This window comes from Cervus elaphus, chromosome 29 (genome assembly GCF_910594005.1).
Source record: "Cervus elaphus chromosome 29, mCerEla1.1, whole genome shotgun sequence".
Classification (NCBI taxonomy): domain Eukaryota; kingdom Metazoa; phylum Chordata; class Mammalia; order Artiodactyla; family Cervidae; genus Cervus; species Cervus elaphus.
In genome coordinates this window covers 7716590-7736026 of record NC_057843.1, presented here as the reverse complement: position 1 = coordinate 7736026, position 19437 = coordinate 7716590, and the positions used below count along the sequence as shown (strand labels likewise).

The 19437-nt window shown below is 35.4% G+C and overlaps 1 protein-coding gene across 2 annotated transcripts in view; it reads left to right on the top strand.

The window, feature by feature from the left end:
- GLRA3 (glycine receptor alpha 3) overlaps positions 1–19437 on the top strand; it is a 184597-nt gene that overhangs the window by 94423 nt on the left and 70737 nt on the right. For both annotated transcript variants that reach the window (XM_043891458.1, XM_043891459.1), the window contains exon 4: positions 8052–8275. In XM_043891458.1, coding sequence (XP_043747393.1) covers positions 8052–8275 — 224 coding nt within the window. The remainder of the gene's footprint in view (positions 1–8051; positions 8276–19437) is intronic.

Genomic DNA, 19437 nt, shown 5'->3' with positions numbered 1-19437 from the left:
TTGATGTCTGGCTGTAGGTGAGTGATCACACCATTGTGGTTATCTGGGTCATTAAGATCTTTTTATATTCTATCTCAACTTTTCAACATACAGAAAATAAATATATTCCATCTCAGCTTTCAACATACACATGCTCAAATACATGTATGTACTGTTAAATATTCACATCTTACTTTTTGCAGAAAGTAACTGAATAATTATATGCTGGGGCAAAATTTTTACCAAGTTAAAAATTACATGAATATAAAATATATTTCCAATAGTTTAATCAAGCTAAGTACCACTTCTTAACAACATCTTTGATAACATCATCAATAACTTTAAAAATAGGGATATCAACTGAGCTCTTTAACCTGGGAAAAAACATCCTTTTCAAAATTTAGTATGTGAATGTATAATTTGTCAAGCCAATCTCATTAAATCAAATTATAAAGAAGAAGGGCAGTGATAATTGCCACTATAAACCCAATTTTAGAGCTAAGTTTTACAGTCAATTGGGAAATATTCAAGTGATCCAGAAAAAAATAGCCTCTTTGGTGTTTCTTGTTCTATTTTGTAATGATTATTTTTACAATACCATTTTCAAAGTCTTGTTTTAGAAATATCTTCTTTTTTTCAACATGATTAAGATTTATACAGTTTTCACACAACAGCAGGATACAAATTCTATTCAAGTTCCCATTGATTATATACCAGGAGACACTGGAACATATCCAGGGACATAAAACAAGGTGCAAAAATTTCATGGTCTAAAGGTATTACAATCATACAGAGTCTGTTCTCTTATTTCTGTGGAATTATGTTAAAAATCAATATCAAAAGATATTTGAGAATAACCCATATATTTTTAAGTGCAAAATGACATTTACCAAGAGAGATCTTTGACTTAGCTATTGAAAGCTTCAATAAAGTTAGACTAAGTATGAACAGTGGAGAAGGAAATGGCAGTCCACTCCAGTATTCTTGCTGGAGAATCCCATGGACAGAGGAGCCTGGTGGGCTACAGTCTGTGGAGCTGCAAGCGTCAGATACAACTTAGCAACTAAACCAAAACTACAACCACAAGTATGAACAGAATGCTAGATTTCCAATTTATATTCACTGAAAACTTTGATATAGTTCCATTTACTCTGGCATTTAATATTACTGCTAAAAGTGTAGAAAGCTTATTATTTTAGCTTTTTAAAAACCTTTTTGTTTCCAAAAAGTAATTTTTTTATTTAAAAAATTTTTGAATAAGACTTGAAGCTTCCAATCCAATTCTGAATATAAATACTATGTTGTTTTTAAAAAGCCCAGTAAATTAATATGTGATACAGTGTTATTAACTAAAGTACAGATTTTATTCAAATTTCACAAAATTTTATGCTAGTGTCCATTATTTGTTTTCACACCTTATTCAAGATTCCATGCTATATTTAGTTGCATTGGGCAGTTTCAGCTTCATGCAACAAATTCTGATAAATTATTTTTTCATTTTTATTGTTACAAATATTTTCTAATTTTCCTTGTTATGGCCTCTTAGATAAACCCATCATTTAAAAGTGAACATTTAATTTCCAAATACATGGAGTTTTTAAGTGTCTTTGACATTAATTTCTAATTTTGATATTAATTTCTCACTTAAATGCTTTCCTCTCAGAAATATTATCTTCTGATAATATGCTCCACAGATTCTTTGTTAAGTATTTTATAATACTAATTCTTGCTCAGATTTATTGAGACATAAAGAAAAAATTTCTTTGGCTATTGAAAATAAATGAGCACTTAAGTTTTTTCACAGATTGCATAATTCCATATGCACTAGATCCTATTCAATCATATGAAAAAGTATTTGTGTTAAAAAGTGCATCATATAGCCACTGGAATGATGAATAAGAAGAATACCAGGAAATGCTAAAATACATTAAGTGAAAGGAAAGATGCAAAAGTGCAGCTAGGATAGAATTTCAACTGTGTGACAGTGTGTGGGAAAAAGAAAAGAAAGAAGGCAAAGGTATCAAGTTATCAACAGTGCTAGCATTGTTGACATCTTTTTTTTTTTTTTTTGATCTGTAACAATACAATGTAAAAACACCTGCACACAACAATTAAACAGAAACAGCAGCAGGTCCTAAAGAGGTAGTAAGGTTGGGTGTGCCATGTGCATGTATGAGTGAGGGACAGGAGGAGAAAGATGAAGGAGGAGACAGAGACACAGAGACAGGAATAGAGAAGGAAGGCAGGGAAGGGTGGGGGGCAGGCTTAGTTGCTGGGTTAGAAATTTCCTGAAGCACCAGGGAATTTAAAAATGAACTGAATTATGGATCACGGGAAAGAGAAGCACTTAACTTGCTTTGTTAACATTAGGCTATTATTTCTCTCTACTATTTTTTTTTTTCCTAATTGGTCATTTCAGTTAGTTGCTAGCAATCATATACATCCCTATAAGACAAAAGATGAAAATAATATTCTATATGTCATTTTAGCTGATCTAATACATAGTGTTATGTTTTCTACTGAATTTGTTCTCCCACCAGGGTACCTTTTATAGAGAAATGACAACGTGGCAACTATTATTTAGTCTGGGCACACTTAGATTTAGTGCTTGTAATTTACCATCAGAGAGCATGTTGATCAGTAAATCCCCAAATTCCTTACCAAAAAATCCCCACCATTAACCCCATAGACCAGAATCTGTATTTGTTTATAAAATGTTTGGTTTGCATACAGGGGAATCATGAATGGCTGTGGATCACACAGTCAGTAAGTACATTGTTAAAACTCTGGAAACACAACTTCTGGGCCTGAATTACCACTCTGCTATTGATAGGTCTGTAATTCTGCTGAAGTTACTTAATGTGTCTTTGTTCTGTTCTCCAGACCTGTGAAGTTAAGTACACCTAATAACACTTACTTTATAGATTTTCTCTGATGATAGTAGAAGTAATCCATGGAGCACCTAGTGTAACATTAGCACAAAGTGAAATGTGAACTGTACTTACTGTGACGGAAAAGAGCCTTATATACTCAACACAAATTTAATATATGTATATGTATGTATGTTTATATATAAATGGGGGAGGAAGGTCAATAGAATAAACACAGAAAATATAAAAATACAGAAATGTTGAAATACAAAAGTTAATGATATTTATCATAATAGTCTTGCAAATTTTCAAAGATATTTTTATTCACCAGATTTCAGCATTACAGTTATCCATCCCATGTTCTCTTCCATGGCAAATTCAGTTACCCCAAATTCAAATAAAAGTGCCACTAGTACTTCAAAACTAATTTAGACAGAAAATACAAGAAAATTTCTATTTACTATGGCTGTTAATTTTGAGAGTCGAACATTTAGTGAGTGTGGTTCCAAGTACGTGACGTAGATCAATCCAGTGCTCACAAGAGCCCTATCAGGGGAAGTGGTGTTATAATCATCCCTGTCTCACCGCTGATCGAACAAGGTCCAGAGAGAATAGAAAGCTATTCACTACATTTCATTCCTTTGTATGGCTGAGTAATATTCCATTGTATATATGTACTACATTATCATTTGTAGAGACATGGCTGGACCTTGAGACTGTTACAGAGAGTGAAGTAAGTCAGAAAGTAAAAACAAATATTTTATATGAAACAAATATCACATATATGTGGAATATAGAAAAATGGTATAGATGATCTTATTTGCAAAACAGAAATAGAGACACAGATGTAGAGAATAAACATATGGACACCAAGGGGGGAAGAGGTGGGTGGCATGAATTGGGAGACTGGGATTGACATATATACACTGCTATGTATAAAATAGGTAATTAATGAGAACCTACAGTGTAGCTCAGGGAACTCAGTGCTTTGTTGTGACTGATATGGGAAGGAAATAGAAAAAAGAGGGGATACATGTGTATTTATAGCTGATTCTCTTTGCTGTGCAGTAGAAACTAACAACACTGTAAAGCAATCATACTCCAATAAAAATTAATTTAGAAAAAGAAAGCTATTTGCTGGGAGAGCTGACATTTGATACCAAGAAGATTTACTTCTGAGCCTAGTGTATTAATCATTATAATATTAACCTAATAGAATTACTATTTACTTGTATCTCGTAATGTAAAATTTCAAATACTAGGAGAGAAAGTGTAGTGTGGTTCTGTAATTATTTACTATGTGACATACATAGGGAATTTAAAGTACATTTTAATGAATGCTTACTTTCAAATCCAAATGTGGTATATAATTTTACTTGATCAACAGAATGTTTTCGTGCACAATTAATTTAAAGTAGTTAGAATAACATGATACACTCTATTCTAATAATAATAATAAACTTGAACTCCAAAATGTCAAAATTAGTCTTTATATATTTATGAAATAATGATTATGCTTCTATCACTGTTGTGTAAGATTAATACACTGGTATAACATTTAGAAACAACTTATTAATTATATAACATGCAAAATGATGAAAAAATAAAATTAACTTCTGAAGGGTTTGCAAGTATATATATATTACTACAAAAGACATTTCTAGGGGAAAAGAATCATTAATGTCTCTGTCCTAAAATATGATTCCAGGCATGTAAATGTCAATTCAGCTGCCTTATAAGACTTAGGAATAAATTTAATAAATGGGTAGATTTTAGAAATGTGAGATAAAAATATTGATTTTGCTATGATGTATTGTCTCATTTTTTTAAAACTCACATATGACCTTTCTACATTTTCTCCCTTATAGAAGCAGAGCCAGGAGAACAGGGAAAATCCTATTAATAAAACACACCTGAAACTAACACAAAATTGTTAATAAAAATAAATAAATAAAACAGAAAACCACCCAAAACAAACAAAGACACTTAGTCTTTAAGTATATCCAAGAAATGACTGAATTTTTCAACTGACTTTAGTAAGTCCATTTAACATTTTTTTTTTCCTCTATAGGCTGCATACACATTTATTGGTCTCTGTTTTGCAAAGCTGTTTCCTTCCTTGATCTATGATCTTTTGTTACAAACAATTTATTTCAAGTTGAGTTACATGGATAACAAGTTGAGTTACTCTTCTTTTAGAGTGGTATTATTTGAATATGTTGTTTTATACCCTTTTCTTTGCACATTTTCACATATGATCAGGATTCAAAAGGGATCCTCTGGTGGCTCAGACAATAAAGAATCTACCTGCAATGTGGGAGACTTGGGTTCAGCCCCTGGGTTGGGAAGATCCTCTGGAGAAGGGAATCACAATCCACTCCAGTATTCCTGCCTGGAGAATTCCATGGACAAGAGGAGCTGGCAGGCTACAGTTCACGGGGTTGCAAAGAGTTAGACATGACTGAGAGACTACACTTTCACTTCCTTTCAGAATTCAAAAATAATTAATATAATAGGTTGCTGAGCATAGATGGGATACATTGGCTTGAGGAGTTGGGCTTAAAAGTTTATTTTCAAAAAGCTGAAGTTGATTGTTTGATAGGGAAGCTTCCCATCACAACGTTCATTTGCAGGCAGGTCAAAACCTAAACTGTGTGGACTGTTAAAACCTAAGTTTCTGGGTTTTCAGGAAATAGTCATTTTTCAGTTATGCTTTGGACTCTGGCTCTAAACCATAGGCCTAGACATGTTAGTAAACAAAGATAGTTCTGGTTATTCACAGAAGGAGCACACTGGATATAGGAAAACATTTGGCTGTGGTGACAGATGACAGCTGATGTTTTCCTTGTGTGAGTTACAAATAAACTGAAGGCTACTTGATGTCTTTTTTCCCAGCTCATTCTTGGAGCAAAAAGTGTTTCTGGAAGAATCTGCTATTGTATGTATCAAATTTATCACTAAATCAATCACTTAAAGATGAGGAGAGTCAACCAAATTTTATCACATATGGGCAGGCTAAGTTGCTTCAGTCATGTCTGATTCTTTGCGACCCCGTGGAGTCCTCCAGGCTCCTCTGTCCATGGGATTCTCCAGGCAAGAATACTAAAGTGGGTTGCCATGCCCTTCTCTAGGGGAATCTTCTCAACCCAGGGACTAAACCTGTGTTTCTTAAGTCTCCTGCATTGGCAGGTGGGTTCTTTACCACTAGGGCCACCTTATCACATACGCTGCAGCTTGAAAGTTCTCAGCATTGCAGAGTACTCCATCAATAAATTAGTTACAATACAAAAATACGGCAGCTTTTTAAAAAAAGTCTTAAGAATCAGTCTTAAAGGAATAATCAGTTATTTTTCCTGGCAGATATCATCATAACTTGTCTTGTTTTAGTCTTTCCCTAGAGGTCAGGCAGAGGCAAACTGACTCTAGTCCCATCACTGATGCATTTGGTGGCAGTTAGGGTGGAGGCACAGATTACAGGACAGTGAGGGATATGGGAACTGACCACCAGCCATGAAACTATACTTCTGAGCCCTATGTTAGGGTAGGATGACCTATCCTTGTGGCTTGTGAGATTTCCACATCAATATGAGTTTTGTGGTAGAAAGTTGAAGTGATCTCTGCTCTGTTGTCACTTTAGAAGATACATGGGGCAACTGGAAAGCAGAAAAGTACTATCTGGTGTGTAACCTCAGTTCCAGTTAGAATATAAGAGTCCCAGTGCAAAAATAATGATCAAGGGAACATATATATTTGTAACATTCACTTCAAACTCTGAATTTGACCTCATTGCAAGATAACCAATCTTTGGGTCTAATATTATGGAAGCATTTTTTCTGATTATTTGGTTACTCAATTCTGTTGACTGGTAATTTGGTGTTTAAAGAATGATAAAATAGATGAAAACAGATATTCAGTTTCTCTGAATATCTCCAGCCTTAGCTATTTTCCATGGAAATTAAGCTTTCTTAAAAATGCTCATTTTACTTATGCTTGTACTAAGTCTGCGTGTTTATTTGCTCATTTCAAAATTTTTTAGTCACAGATAGTACTTACATACTGTGTACGAATATAACACAAACACATGGTTGTCGATCTTTGTCACTCTATACCTTAGTCAAGGCTATGGTTTTCCCAGTGGTCATGTATGGGTGTGAGAGTTGGACTATAAAGAAAGCTGAGTGCTGAAGAATTGAAGCTTTTGAACTGTGGTATTGGAGGAGACTCTTGAGAGTCCCTTGGACTGCAAGGAGATCCAACCAGTCCATCCTAAAGGAGATCAGTCCTGGGTGTTCATTGGAAGGACTGATGTTGAAGCTGAAACTCCAATACTTTGGCTACCTGATGTGAAGAACTGGCTCATTTGAAAAGACCTTGATGCTGGGAAAGATTGAGGGCAGGAGAAGGGGATGACAGAGGATAAGATGGTTGGATGGCATCACTGACTCGATGGACATGAGTTTGAGTAAACTCTGGGAGTTGGTGATAGACAGGGAGGCCTGGGGTGCTGCGGTTCATGGGGTCGCAAAGAGTTAGACACGAGTGAGTGACTGAACTGAACTGAACCTTAGTCTGGAAACTGTAAGCAAGAATTTGATTGGAATCTTTGACTTTTCTTTCATTAATAACTATGAAAGATCTAATTGGGAAATCTCATAAGCCAAATCTTAAAGGATTACTGGCAATAGCTTTCCTTTATTATTCCAAAACCACCTTTTATTTTTACCACTTCACCAGTTTCATAGAACCTTTGTGATATATTAAATATGAGAAAATGGGGCTTTATTGTAAAAAGTGCATATGTTTATTTTCACAAAATAAGCAGCTTTCAATAAAATTTTACTAAATGCATTCTGGATGCTAATGGATACCTACAAAAAGAAGTGATTCTAAAATATTTTATTCTGAGTGTCCAATAGCAATTCAGTATTTTATTCAAGAGAGTAAAATTTGAATGGCACAGCAAAATATAAGCATGATAAAAGTGTGGTCTTCTGTGACCTTTTCTTTGGAGGCATGTAGAAACATTGGCAAAGCCTCAGAAGTAGAGGCTCTTGGTGGTAACGACTGAGGATTGAGGGGTATGGAAATCTCACATGGATGTCAGCAGTTTGTGCTATAATTCAGAGAAGCCAAAAGACTAACACATACAATTCTAAGCTTTTAAAAACAAGCCTTTGCCCCTCTTTCTTTCTTCTGTCACAGGATTACAGAGTGAATATTTTTCTTCGTCAGAAATGGAATGACCCGCGTCTTGCATATAGTGAATACCCTGATGACTCCTTGGACCTAGATCCTTCCATGTTGGATTCCATTTGGAAACCTGATTTGTTCTTTGCCAATGAAAAGGGAGCCAACTTTCATGAAGTGACTACAGACAACAAGTTGTTAAGAATTTTCAAGAATGGGAATGTTCTTTATTCAATAAGGTGAGCATTTAAGTGAAACACAGTAGTGGTTTGTTTGTTTTTTAGCTTTTAGGGAGTGTTTTGAATGTTTGAGTAAGTGCTTTCATTGTCCCACTTAAGTTCCTATGATATACCATTTCCCAAATATATTTAATTAACATTAAGACACCAAGTTCCAGATCCAGGAACTATATGAGTAATTCTTGGAAATCCACTTTTTAAAATAAATGGCCTAGGTTCTTACATCAGGCAAATTGGTGGGTGGTTTAAAGGTAAATTGAATGTAGTTTGAATCATATGTTGTGATTACATTTTTCTGTATGCATACTTCCTTTAAATATTTATACATGAGGTAATATTTAGGTTTGCTTCTCTGGGATCCATTTCCCATAAATTATTTATCAGGTGTATGTAGTTTTTAAAGATGTCCTTGAACTTCTGTGGTCAATCTTTAGAAAAAGATCTAATTTACATTTTAGTTATTTACTATACATTTCTCAGAAGACCATGTAGCCTTTCAAAGCTAATACCAAAACATAGCAATAATATCAAAATATAAACACTAATAGTAACATTTCTTGACAGTTGAACTTCGGAACTCATTCAAATTCAGCTTTGCTATTTATACCTAATATCAAATAGGTATAAATTCAGTAAATAGGTACTTACACTAATCTACTTGAAGAATTGTGCTCCATCTGAAAAAAGTCTAAACTAAAATGACTGTCTTATTTATTTTAATTTTATCTTAATTTATCTCAATTTTCTTAATTTATCTTAATTTTCTCTTAATTTATCTTGATTTTCCATAATTATTTTTAGTCACTTAATTTTTTTGAAAAAGAAGAGAAGGTTAGGATCAGAATTCATATCATATTTCTTCGAAGAGACAATATACTCTATAGCAATAGGTAATTGCTTCAAAAATATGTGTATCACCAGTAACATATTTTAAAAGTATCAAGGTAAACTAGGCATTGTATCTATAGCTTGAAAGTTAAATCCTTAGATTTTTACCTCTCTATTTTCTAGTTTTTAACTTTTCTTTTCACCAGGAATAGGTATATTTGCTTTTGAGTTCATCTGCCCAATATCAGGTATAGTTGTTATTTTTTCCATGAAATAATATAAAAATAGAAATAACAGGAATGAAAATTTAATCTTACTACCTTAGTGATTTTGAAAACATTTTTATACAAAGTTGTTTTGTAAATCATGCTAATTCCTTATCCCAATATATATGATTTTCATATTTTTTTATTCCATGTGAAAAGAGGAAAGAACCAGTGAACTCTAAGAATAATAAAATCACACATTCTAAACAACAGAGAAATGATAGATTGGGGGCCAGTGGAGGACACCTCAGGCACCTGTGGCAGTATAACAAATGATCTAACATTTGTGTCATTGGAGTCTCAGATGGAGACAGAGAAAAAGGTATAGAGCTACAAAAAATATTAAAGGAATTAATGGCTGAAATGTATATATTTTGCAAAAGGCATAGATCTACAAATTCAAGATACTGCCTAAATCCCAAATCACATCACACACAAACTTCTGAAAACTAAATAAAAATACAGATAATATTGAGAGCAACAAAACCTTACATGCAGGGGAAAAACAATTGAAATGATAACTAATTTCTGATCAGAAATCATAGAAACCAAAAAGAAGACATGCATTTTTCAAGTGCTGAAAGAAAGGAACTGGTATCCCTGGAATCTTGTTCAGTCGCTTAGTTGTGTCTGACTCTTGACGACCCCATGGACTGTAGCAGCACACTAGGCTTCCTTTTCTCCTGGAGTTTGCTCAAACTCCTGCCCATTGAGTTGATGATGCCATCCGACCATCTCATCCTCTGCCACCCTCTTCTCCTGCCCTCAGTCTTTCCTTTCACCAGGGTCTTTTCCAGTGAGCCAGCTCCTCGAATCAGGTTGTCAAAGTATTGGAACTTCAGCTTCATCATCGGTCCTTCCAGTGAATATTCAGGGTTGAGTCCCTTTAGGATTGATTGGTTGGATCTCCTTGCTGTCCAAGGGACTCTAAGAGTCTTCTTCAGCACCACAGTTCAAAGGCATCAGCTTTTCAGTGCTCAGTCTTCGCCATGCTCCAAGTCTCACACCCATACATAGCTACTGGAAAATTCATAAATTTGATTATATGGACCTTTGTACCTGGTGAAGGGCTTCCCTGGCGACTCAGCCAGTAAAGAGTCTGTCTGCAGTGTGGGAGAGCTGGGTTCTATCCTGGCGTCGGGAAGATCCCCTGGAGAAGGAAATGGCAGCCCACTCCAATATTCTTGCCTGGAGAATTCCATGGACAGAGGAGCCTGGTGTCACAGAGTCGGACATGACTGAGTGACTAACGCTTTCACTTTCACCTGGTGAAAATATCCTTTAGGAATGAAGGGGAAATTGAGACATTCTTGGATAAAGGAAAATTAAGAGAATTTGTCACAAATAGACCTCATGGCGCTGCTGCTGCTGCTAAGTCATGTCAGTCGTGTCCAACTCTGTGTGACCCCATAGACCTCAGCCCACCAGGCTGAGTGGATTGCCATTGCCTTCTCCCCCTCATGGCACTAGTGGTCAAGAACCTGTCTGCCAATGCCAGAGAAGTAAGAGAGGGTAGTTTGATCTCTGGGTTGGGAAGATCCCTGGGAGGCAGGCACTTCAACCCACTCCAGAATTCTGGCCTGGAGAAACCCATGGACAGAGGAGCCTGATGTGCCACAGTCCATAGCGTTGCAAAGAGAGTGGGACACGACATGACTGAAGCGACTTAGCACCAGATAGGTGGGCAGACTTCCCCTCAAAGTACAGCTAAAGGAAGTTTTCTAAACAGAAAGGAACCAACAAGAGAAGAAACACTGAAGCATCAAGAAAGAAGAAAGGAAACTGTCATCAGAAATATGAGCAAATATAATAGACTTTTCTTCTCTTCTTTAATTTTCTAAATTATGCTTGACAGTTAAATCAGGAATTATAACATTGGTGTAAGAAAAAATGCCAAATAAGAAATAAGAGAACTTTTTATAATTACATTGGCAGAAATTAATAAGATGTAATATTTAGTGCTAATACCCTTTTGTAGGCAGGTGACTTGATATTAACTTTCAGAAAATGATTTGTTGGGTTATATAAAAATGTAAAATACATTTATCCTTCAACCCAACAATTCTGCTTCTAGGAATTTATTTTATTTATGTGTTCATGTGTACAACAAGACACATTTACAAAGATACACACTACACCACTGATATAGCAACAAAAGACCCTGTATATTCACTAATGAGAACAAGGCAGAACAAAACTACAGCCCCAAATCATGAAATACTCTTCAGGATCTAGACCTAAATGTATTCATAAGAAAATGCCTTCAAAATATCCTTAAGGTTAGAAATGTTTCATGCTTAGTTTTGTTTAAAACATTCTATATATTTAAGCATAACAGTGTATGTAAAAACATACCTATATCTGGGGGGAGCTGGACAAACTGGGAGAGCAGTGTTGACATATGTACACTTACTATATACATGTATAAAGTAAGTAGCTAGTGGGAAGCTGCCGTATAGCACAGGGAGCTCAGCTCCATGCACTGTGGTGACCGAGAAGGGGGGGTGGGGGTATGGGGTGGAGGCTCAAGAGGGAAGGGAGATATGTATACATATGGCTGATTCACGTTGTGCAGCAGGAACCAACACAACACTGTAGAGCAATTATACTCCAGTTATAAAAAACAAATAGACATTGTTCTCTTAACTGAAAAAATAAAATAAAATATGAAAAAATTCACATATATCTAATTCCATACAAGAAGTTCAGAAGGATGCTCACAATTTGTTAAAAATAATCAATTATGGAAAAGAACCAGAGAATTTAAGTAGAATTAAAGGTGAGCTATAAATTTCCCTATATGTAAGTTTATATTATTTGAACTTTTTAGTAAGAGTTATATTTTACTTATGAATTAAATACCTATATTTTAAGTGACAGAGGCTTTTAACCTGAAGTCATGGTCTTGATTCCTCTGTGATGTGACTTTGTGATGGCTATCAGGGGATCCATAACAGGCATACACAAATCAAATTTACTTCTTTTTCTGAAAACAAACTTTGTGGAAGATATAATTTGTTTTTAATTTTAAGGTGCTGTTTCATTTCAGAGATTTTGGGTGTCACAAATTGCAAGAATATATCACCAAGTAGCTTGGAAAATCATTTTGCAAAATTATAATATCTAGATTTGTTGAAATAACAGTGTGTGTGTTTTATTGTATCCTGATGATTATGGCTATTTAGTTGTTTATATCAAGTCTTAATGGACTTGGAAAATGGTGCCATCCATTATAAATTGCCCACATTTCTTCTAATATTTTGAGAAAAGTTATAGAATAATTCAGAATTGCATCTTTCTTCTTTCAGTATGAGTTCAGATGAAACAAACGATGTCTCTTGGCATCTAGTTTTTGTTTGCTCTATCCTGGCTCACATGATCAAAGACTAAATTCATGTTTTTTTCAGTTGTTTTTGGAAATTTCACAGGACTTTGAAATTTCAAATGGCAAGCAGTTTCTTTGTTAACAAAAGTTGTGCTTGGGAAAAAAAATCTTATTCGATTTACAAATGGAGCACCTGTGATGTTTCGTGAGCAATCTGCTTTCTTGCTTGCTCAAAGAAAGAAGAATGTCCTGGCAAACCTGACCTATTGAACTTACTGTTTGTCTGTACTTCCTCCTTAAAGCCACTAAAACAAAGAAATAAACTGAGTAAGGAATGAAATGACATTAACACACAGGAAGATGAAAAGAATGGGAAATAAGAGTGACAGATGAGTGATGACGAGATATTTTAGGAAGCTTGAAAATGAATGCACTTGTGAAAACTGACTTCACAGAGATAGCCAAAACCTAAGACAAAATGGGGGAACCTAAAAGGAAGAAAATAATATCCTCAAATTTTTAGAAATTTAAGACAGCTAAGACATCAGAAAGAGGGGGCTAGAAAGGAGATTAAAAAAACAAAGAGTTGAGTGACTTCCCTGGCGGTCTAGTGGTTAAACATTCACCTTCCGGTGCAGGGGGTGTGGGTTCAATCCCTGGTTGGGGAGCTAAGATCCCACATGCCTCTCAGCCAAAAAACCAGAGCATAAATGATAGAAGCAATATTGTAACAAACTCAATAAAAGACTTTAAAAATGGTCCACATCAAAAAATCTTTAAAAATTAAAAAAAAAATTTGATGTAAACTTTACAGGAACAACAGTGAGCCCTTTATCCTCACTTTCTTGCCCATGTTTCCCAGACTAGGATCTGCTTTTATGCCTTCTGATCTGGGCAGAAAGCAGAAGGACAGAAAACTCCAACAAGGGTGTTCCACGAACTTCTGGAGTAGGGACTACAGGCACAACTGGTCTGTCACGAAGCATCACAGCAAGGAAATGAGTACTGGGAGGTTTGCACACCTGTCCTCTGCAGAATGTCTAAGAGGAAAGATCTACAGACAACTGGGGAATCACCAGTGAAAAGTCTGAGCAGCCATCCCATGATGAATGAGTCGTGCCATTACTCAATGAATCATCTTCTGCTCATTGAATTCCAACTAGTTTTTATTACCTCATTCTTAAATATAAACAGACATTGGAGGACATCCTATAATAATAACAGTAATAAAAAAAGAAGCAGAGGTCAGAATAAACATGCAGAAGAAATAAAGAGCAAAAAGAAGAAAATTAAAGAAATAAAGAGAAAAAAAATTACTCAAGAGAAAATGCAAGAAGCAGAAGAGACCATGAAAAGAAATCTCTGGGCAGAAATTAAATAGGAGACTTTCAGGAAAGGAGAAATGAAGTCATTCAGAGCATAGGAAAGTACAGATAGTAAACCAAAGTAGGAAAAACATTAGTGGAATATTTGAAAGATGAAATGGAGAAATCTGCCAAAAAGCTGAATCAAGATACTGAGAAATAGGAAATAGGAAAGAAAGGATATGAAATGCAGAGTATCAATACGAAGGTTCAATATCTGACTTGAAAAGAAATAGAGACCTCCATGAAAAATAAGGAAGAGATCCACTGTCTGCTCTGTTTAATCATTGAGAAGGCCTTGGTTCTGATAAGGAGTTTGTTGAGTTTGAAGTAATAGTAGGGAATAGAAACTGAAGTGATCATTAAAGTAAGACAGTTATTAACACTGGCGTAAACAAGCACCATCTAAGAGCTGTAATTATGGCAAACAACTAAACTTAACTATGAACATTAATTGCATATTCACAACATGTAAACACTGAATATTAATTTCACCATTAATTTTTACATAATTAAATTTTGAATTCTGCTGAAATGTTAAGTACATAGAGTGTAGTATAAGGGAAGTAAATTCTTATTTTCCTTTGTAGCAAATTAATAAGAAACTTCACACATTTTACAAATCCAGCATAATGTGCTAGCAATTTAGATACAGAATGTAAATCCCAAACAGATTTCCAAAGAAGGCTGCCTCTGAGGAGCTAGAACTGAATTGGGGGTAGGGATGGGTGGGGCAAAGCTCTTTTCCACATGTTTTATGTAATTGTCAAGCTTCTAAATGACATCCGTGAATTACATTGATAAATTTTAAGTAAACTATATTAACAACTTTTATTATAATTTTTAATTATGTTGATAATTTTTCTGTTCTTTTTTAACATGATTTTTATTCATTTACTTGCAAGAGAAGAATTCTGCATTTATGTCAAATTTAAAAAAAAAATGGAATATAATTGCTTTATGACATTGTGTTAGTTTCTGCTGCACAACAAAGTGAATCAGCTGTATGTAAACACATATTCCCTCCCTCTTGGAGTGGAATGCTTTTCAAGCGAAGGTGTTCGGACAAGACACATGATTTTGGATTGTCAAGTTTGGGATTTGACTTTATTCTACTTACAAGGTTAGCTTATTATGTACTTCATGGGTGCTGACTGCAGACACAGGTCTCTGGGATCAGAGACAGAGGAATGAATTACTCACTGCCAAGCAGCAGGCGCCTCGGCACATTTGCCCAACTTCCTCATTGTCCTCAGGTCTTGTGGGAACAATACAGCAGACACAGATGGACACAACACATCCAGGGATCTGCCACACAATTGTGGAACCCTGAGACTGGGGATCCACTGCTTTCATAGCAAGCTGCAAGCAAGCCTTCTCTTTGTCCACGGGAATGTGATCTCATCTCTCAGAATTAGCAGCTACACGAACAACCCTGAGAAATAAAATGGTTCAGGAGAAAAGTATCGTCAGGGTCTTCCATTCTCAACAGACACAACAGGAGGTAAATTTACTTACTGGCTGTGGTTTGGGACAGGTCTCTTTACCTGTGAAAGGCTCATTTTTCTTACATGCATAATGGTGAAAATACTGAATACCTTGAGCTTGCAATCAACTACATAAATGACCTAGATAGTGCCAGGCATACAATTAGCACTAAAGCTTTTATTTTTATCTTTCTGAAGAGAAAACAAAACCCCCAGAAGTTTAAATTCTGGTCTTTTCCAGAATCCATAAATGAGCAAATTTGTGGACTTTTGCAAATTGTCAGTCTAAGCCTTGGTTTTATCACTTGTGAAATGAGAATGGCAAATCCTCATCACAAATTAATGAAAGCACATTATTGGCAGTTCAGTACTATCTACTGCTTCCTTTAAGTGAAAGTGAGTGAACTCGCTCAGTCGTGTCTGACTCTTTGCAACCCCGTGGACTGTGGCCCACCAGGCTCCTCCATCCATGGGATTCTCCAGGCAAGAATACTGGAGTGGGTTGCTATTTCCTTCTCCATCTTCCCGACCCAGGGATCGAACCCAGGTCTCCCGCATTGCGGGAAGACACTTTTACCTCTGAGCCACCAGGGAAGCCCTGCAAATGCACACTAAGACATTCAACTGTACTGTTTATACTGCAGAAGCATGATTGTATTAACCATCAAATTCCAGGAAGAAACTTTACCTCAAAAATACCATGCACAGCAACTTGTCAAAGATAGTAACATAATTTCAACTTTTACTTAAGCTGACTGTGATCACAGTTCCATATACTCAAAGCTATGGTTTTTCCAGGAGTCATGTATGGGTGTGAGAGTGAGGGCCAAAGAAGGCTGAGGGCTGAAGAATTGATACTTTCAAATTGTGATGCTGGAGAAGACTCTTGAGAGTCCCTGGGACAGCAAGAGATCAAACCAGCCCGTCCTAAAGGAAATCAACCCTGAATATTCATTGGAAGTTCTGATGCTGAAGCTGAAGCTCCAATACTTTGGCCACCTGATGTGAAGAGCTGACTCACTGGAAAAGACCCTGATGCTGGGAAAGATTGAGTGCAAGAGGAGAAGGGTGTGGCAGAAGATGAGATAGTTAGATGGCATCAGCAACTCGATGGACATGAGTTTGAGCAAACTCCAAGAGACAGTGAAGTACAGGGAAGCCTGGCGTGCTGCAGTCCATAACAGGACTTAGTGACTGAGCAACAATACTTATTATTATCACTCTTTCTTTGAAATTTGGTTGTGAAAATAATTAAAGATTACTTATACAATATATACTTTTTTGAAATTAGTCATTAATTTTTAAATAAAAAAGCAAATATTTCAATTGATGCTTTTTAAAAATTTTCTAAAAATTTATGTTTAATTGAAAGATAATTGCTTTACAGAATTTTGTTGTTTTCTGTCAAACATCAACATGAATCAACCATAGATATACATACATCCCCTCCCTCTTGATCCTCCCTCCCACCTCCCTCCCCATCCCACCCTTCTAGGTTGATACAGAGCCCCTGTTTGAGATCCCTGAGACATACAGAAAATTCCCATTGGCTATCTATTTCACATATGATAATTTAAGTTTCCATGTTACTCTCTCCATACATCTCACCCTCTTCTCCCCTCTCCCCATGTCTGTAAGTCTGTTCTCTGTGTCTGTTTCTCCATTGCTGCCTTGCAAATAAATTCATCGGTACCATCTTTCTAGATTCCATATATATGCATTAATATATGATATTTATCTTTCTCTTTCTGACTTACTTCACTTTGTATAATAGGCTCTAGGTTTATCTACTTCATTAGAACTGACTCAAATGCATTCCTTTTAATGGCTGAGTAATATTCCTTTGTGTATATATACCACAACTTCTTTATACATTCATCTGTCAATAGACATTTAGGTTGTTCCCATGTCCTAGCTATTGTAAATAATGCTGGGGTGAACACTAGGGTACATGTGTCTTTTTCAATTTTGATTTCCACAGGGTATATGCCTAGGAGTGGGATTGCTGGGTCATATGGTGGTTTTATTCCTAGATTTTTAGGGGATCTCCACACCGTCTTCCATAGTGGCTGTATCAGTTTACATTTCCACCAACAGTGCAAGAGTATTCCCTTTTCTCCACACCCTCTCCAGGATTTATTGTTTGTAGACTTTTTGATGAGGGCCATTCTGACTGGTATGAGGTGATGCATACCTCATTGTAGTTTTGATCTGCATTTCTCTAACAATGAGCAATGTTGAGCATCTTTTCATGTGTTTGTTAGCCATCTGTATGTCTTCTTTGGAGAAATGTCTGTGTAGGTCTTTTCCCCACTTTTTATTGGGTTGTTTGTTGTTCTGGTATTGAGTTGTATAAACTGCTTGTATATTTTGGAAATTAATCCTCTGTCAGTTGTTTCATTTGCTATTATTTTCTCCCATTCTGAGGATTATCTTTTCACCTTGTTTATAGTTTTCTTTGCTGTGCAAAAGTTTTTAAATGTAATTAGGTCCCACTTGTTTACTTTAATTTATCTTTGTGTATGGTGTTAGGAAGTGTTCTAATTTCATTCTTTGTTGATGCTTTTTAAGATGCTGTTTATTCAAGGGAAATTGGTTTACAATGCCATAAAATATATGTTGTAAGAATATTTTGCATGTGTTTGGTTATGTACAGTCTTTTGAAGAGGCCCATAGCTTATATTAGCTTCTTAAAGGGACCATTAACAAGACTGAGATTGCACAGGTGATGAGTTAATAAGCTATGATCATCTCTATAATCAGAGGGCAACAAGACTCCAACTAGAACACTAGTTCCAATCTTCCTTCTGGTGCTCCAACAATATGATCTCCTGAGAGTTATTTACTTAGTTACTCTTTATAGAATTATTCATGATGAACCCAAGTAAATATGTAAAATCCATGGGCAGATTTCTTCTATTTTCTAAAGTTTAATGACTAAGTTTCTTTTTGAACAAACCACATATGTCATTTACTTTAAAAACTCATAGTGTATGAAAATCATCATTTTTTATGTTACAGAAATGCACATTTTCAAAGTCATATTAATTAAAGAACTCATTTTCATGAAAAGCATTCTAATGCCCTTGAAAGGCAGTAGACTTAAAGGTTAAGGGCATAGAATCTACAGCTAGACTCTCAGAGCTATTGATTCAGCTCTATCAATTTCTGCTTTACATATCAGGTGAGTTAAGTCTTAATCTCCTCATCTCTAAGTAAAGGTAACATCACTTAGCTGTGTTATAAATTCATATTAAGAAATAAACAAATTAAGGCATATATGAAGTATTTAAAATAGTGCCTGTCACATAGTAAGCAAAAAGTATTACCTAGTATGATATTACAGATAATATTTCAATGCTGATAGTTGAGGCAATTGTCCTTATAACAGTATGTTTAGAAATATTAAAAGCTAATAAAATACTTATCATTTGCAAATAAAGCCTAAAGTGGAGTCAAAAAGCCTTTTTACGAAATACTTCAGTTAATGGTTGGGACCACATATTCTGGGCAAACAAGCAATGCTTGTTTAAAAATTGGTAATACCTTGATTTTAATGAGGTGAATTGTTTAGAATAGATTATAGTCATCATCTTTTTTTTTTTTTTTTTTTTGGACATTGCTGCTTAACTAAGCCAAGATGTTTTAAGGGAAAATGAAAGAAACACACATCCTGTTTGTGTGTCTTGTTTCATAAAAGAGAACTCCATGTCCTCTCTTACACAATATTTCCTAAACAGTAGAGAATGTGATTAGTTACATCTTGATTTAGTTTTCTTTTGATGTGGTCAGGACAAATCTTTAATTTATATGTTTTAATAAAGAAATGCAGGATCACACTCACCAAGGTGACACATTTTTTCATCCCTGTGCTGTTAAAGAAGTTATTGTA